The 4,111-nt window shown below is 41.9% G+C and overlaps 1 protein-coding gene across 1 annotated transcript; it reads left to right on the top strand.

The window, feature by feature from the left end:
• On the top strand, positions 1-1,823 carry nppcl (natriuretic peptide C-like). Its single transcript, XM_079275644.1, has 3 exons — positions 1-124; positions 754-902; positions 1,126-1,823. Exons 2-3 carry the CDS (start codon positions 804-806, stop codon positions 1,420-1,422), a joined length of 396 nt encoding a protein of 131 aa, XP_079131770.1. The 5' UTR covers positions 1-124; positions 754-803; the 3' UTR covers positions 1,423-1,823.
• The last annotated feature ends 2,288 nt before the right edge of the window (positions 1,824-4,111 follow it).

Raw genomic sequence — 4,111 nt, 5'->3', positions numbered from 1 at the left:
GATGGTGATGCTCCCTGCAGGTGCCAACAAGTGAGAGGTAACCGACAGACCGAGGACCAGAGAGATGGAGAAGAGTCTGTGAGAGCATAAGAAGACGCCAAGAACTCCAAGAGAAACCAAACGGGTGAGCACACTAAAATGTTCTTTAATGGTTCGATATGTTGTATTTTTTATATTCTTTATTTTATAGTTATCGATGAGTCCTTTTTTGTTTTATGTTTTTTAAGCATACTACAAATTGTGTCGAAAACTCATTTCTACAATTCACCCTGCAACCTATAATTATAAAGTAAGGAAATCAAACGTGTCTCTCAAATGTCTTTTGTACATTATTCTCAACCGGTGACTAAGAAATATTAAATCCTTTATTTTTGTTCAAAGATAGTCACAGAATTAATGTTTTTGACAGCAAAAAGTATTTCTGTTGAATAGAGAAACTTTTTTTTATAGTTGTGATGTATAATAAATGGCCTTTGATACTGTTTGGTCTACTCTATTTGTTTGGCTGTTTTAATCTAGACCAGGAACGGGGGCTGCAAATTGGCTCCTGGTAGACGCCCTAAATGCATCACAACTGTTGCATTTCTTATTTGTATGTAATATTTGTCTGTATGGACCCTGTTAAATATAAGAATGCATAAAAAAATGTTCTTAAATCCTGAAATGTGCAACTATCGTCAACTATTATTTTATGTATTTCTGTGTTTGTCTGCGTGAGTGATTTTCGTTAATTTCTTCATCTTTTCTTTGCAGTGTATTTTCAGTCCTGTTCCAGTTTTTCCCTGTCCGTCAACTCTGCTGCCATGCTGTGCGCTGTGCTGCTTTGTGCCACTCTGCTCCTCCTGACACCTCTGGAGATCACGGAGGCTCGCGCTCTGCAGCCTCCTCCTGATGCTGTGCAGGTAGGGAGGAGGAGGGGGAGCCGGGAGGATAGAAAAAGAAGAAAAGAGAGGATTGAGGAGAATTCAGAGTGGATGGCGGATATAAGAGAATAGTGCAGAAGGAAGGGCGGGAGAGCAGGAAAGAATAAGAGGAAAGCGTAATCAAATGTATCACTGATTGAATTATTCTCCCCCGTACACTCGCTGACAATTCAATTTCCTCTTTTTTTTTTTCCCTCTGTAGTTTATGGAACAGTTTCTGGAACGCTACAATGACCTTTTGACTCTGGACGACCTGGAGAACCTGTTGAATAGCCCACCAGAGGAGCAGTCCACCTTGTCCTCGGGGGTCAAAGCGGCCGAGTACCCCAAATGGGCTGATGCACAAACGCAGGCTGAGAGCCCCTGGCTGCGCCTGCTGAAGGGGGCTGTGGCCAATCAGAAGCGAGCAGAACCGGACCGGTCACGGAGGGGATGGAACCGAGGGTGCTTTGGGCTGAAACTGGATCGGATCGGGTCCATGAGCGGACTGGGCTGTTAGTGGAGAGAAAATAAAGACTGACGACATCCTTCTTAGAGTACAATAAGGAAAAACACAAGATGTTCACGTGCACTGAAGGATGTTTACGTGTGTGTAGGCTACGTGTAGTGTGGTGTAAACTTGCAGCTTTGCTAATGTGGTTTCATCCAGCGTAGATCAGATGCTTCACACTGTTGTGGCTGTATTAACAGCAGCTGTAGTTTATTCCATGTGAAAGTATTAAAATGACTATTAGAACATTGTGTGAGCTGTATTCACATCAAATGATCATCTTTGATTGATGGGCTTCTTTTTAGGTAAATTGGCACTTTATGTATTTCTAGGATTTGTCTTCGTACAGTAAATGTGATTAGACGATTGTTACATCGATGGATGGGGAGTGTGTGTAAAATCAGGTGTAATGGACGTAGATGTTAAAATATGTTTGCACCTGTGATTCATTTTTGTTTTCTTATGATTTGCATGAATAAATGGATTTGACATTTCTGGTTTTCGCTCACCGAAATTCTCTTCCACATCTAAATCACGGTTTGTTGGCACCCTATTGGCACACGTCATTTCAATTTGTCCTTCAAAGTGCAGCTTAAAATTCTTCTGACATATTTATTTTTGAACTCTTGATACATTGTCAAATCTTCCAATGGCTGTTCGAGGAAGTTACATTTCTTCCTGCGTCAGTCTGGAGTATGGGATTGGGTAGCCAATCTTAATTTCTGTATGTGAGATCCTCTGCTGCCTTCAGGTTCTGCTCTGGCATGAGACAATTTCCCGGGGCAAAAATCTTGAATCATTCTACAGGGAAACGGAAATAAATATGTTTGCGGATAATGTTCCAACCGATATGTATGAATTATATATGTGCATAAATATGATGCAATTGTAATTTGGGCGGCCTTTGTACCAGCAATGTGTTCAGAACCAGACATGAATTATTTTAAACTTCGAGGCAATTCACAAAGTCCATGTTGAAAGGATCAAACCAAGACTTTCTACTTTGACTAGTGAAAACAATCTCCACCTCGAGGTCCATTTAGTAACTGGACCACATGATCTGATCACATGATCTCAATTACTAAACCTTGTGCCATTTAAAAAAAAATTCATTCTCAGAAAAAAACTGAATCCAACAATTCTCATGACAGCTGATAAAACGCTATCTGGAGATGAAGATCATGCGATGTGACCGAAAGCTCCAGAACTGCAACTAAATTGACTTTGAGGTGAGACTGTTTCTGCTGTTTCGATGGTCAAGACTCTTGAAAATAGGAGAAAATAAACGACTTTTGCTCGTAGTTCACTCTTGACTCAAGAGTGAACTACGAGCAAAAGTCGTTTATTTTCTCCTATTTTCTTCCACGATATGCTACATAGCTTGCACCTTATATATATAGTCGGTATATTACTTATTCATTCTGGTATTTGAGTTGATTTTTGAAGGTGATATTAAATAGATGGAGATTTCCGTTGCGGCGCTAGGTGGCAGTCTCATTCCACCGTGTGTTTATTTGTTCCTCACCACACGCAGCTGCCCTCTGGACTTTACACTGGACTTAAGTTCAGGAAACAAGCCGTATAAATCCAGTTCAAGATACTTGTGCATAGATCACTGTGATCCATACATTTTGTTGTTACTGCACTTACTGATTACGTTAACCAGAGTGGAACTTTTATGTTGAGAAAGATCCCAAATTTACATGAATGCTGCTGTAAAAAAATACAAATGCCCAAATACTTTATTCCACAGCCGCTCACTTTCCTGCGAGTAGAGATTGGAAGTTGTGATCAAGAAAGAACATGTGAATCATGAGGCAGCATTTACAGTACTGAGAGTATGAAACGGACAAGTGTCGACTCGTCAGCCCACGTCTAATCTTGGCCTGACCTTTACTTCCCCTCTTTGACCTTAAGCTGCAGAGCAGAGGCTCAGCCTGGCATTCCCACCGGGTTGTGGTAGTTCAGTTATGCCCGGACCTCTGGACCGCAGCCATAAAACACACCAGCGCTGTCCCGTTGAGGTGCAGATCTACACTTCTGTTAAGCCTGCTGCTAAATGTTACAACAGGACCACATGAAGTTAGTGAATGTCATGTTTGGTCCAGTTCGATATATTAATGCTCTGCTGTTTTGACAACATGCTGTGCCCTGGGTAAGGTTTCAGTTATCTTTCTGGACTGCCTGTTGGTGAGGCTCAACTTGTGACTCCTGCTGAGGAGATGGAGAGGCAGAGAATGATCAGTTCTGAAAGTGAAGGGTCATGGTCTTTGGACATTAAATGTCACAGTCGGGAAGACAGAGATTTGATCCCTCGTGTGACTGTATTTACTGAGAAGGTCAGTGAGGGATCCCTCTCTTTTTTCTGTCCACTACCTGAGGAGATTAATATCTGAGTATCTATATCCAGAACTCTCAAAGTAATGGAGGAAACACAGGAGCGCCTTCATGATACTGTAACTTCTGCAGAAATGATTTCAATCTGAGCAGAACTTTTCAGATCTCCTACAAGTAGCAGAAATGAGATGAAGAGAAAGAAGCTTCTGGGATATTTCACTCACATGAAGTCAAGTTGCAGAGGCCCGGCTCGCATGTCTCTGTGCAGGCTGACGACCTTCACGTTCACAGGGGGCGGGGCTAAGAGCAGTGACCGTAAAGGGGGCGTGGCTTTCAAGTCTGGTCAATGATAAATATCACT

Source organism: Melanostigma gelatinosum (genome assembly GCF_949748355.1).
Source record: "Melanostigma gelatinosum genome assembly, chromosome: 9".
In the NCBI taxonomy this organism is placed as follows: domain Eukaryota; kingdom Metazoa; phylum Chordata; class Actinopteri; order Perciformes; family Zoarcidae; genus Melanostigma; species Melanostigma gelatinosum.
Note: the sequence above shows the minus strand (reverse complement) of the source record. Positions and strands in the feature narration are given on the sequence as shown.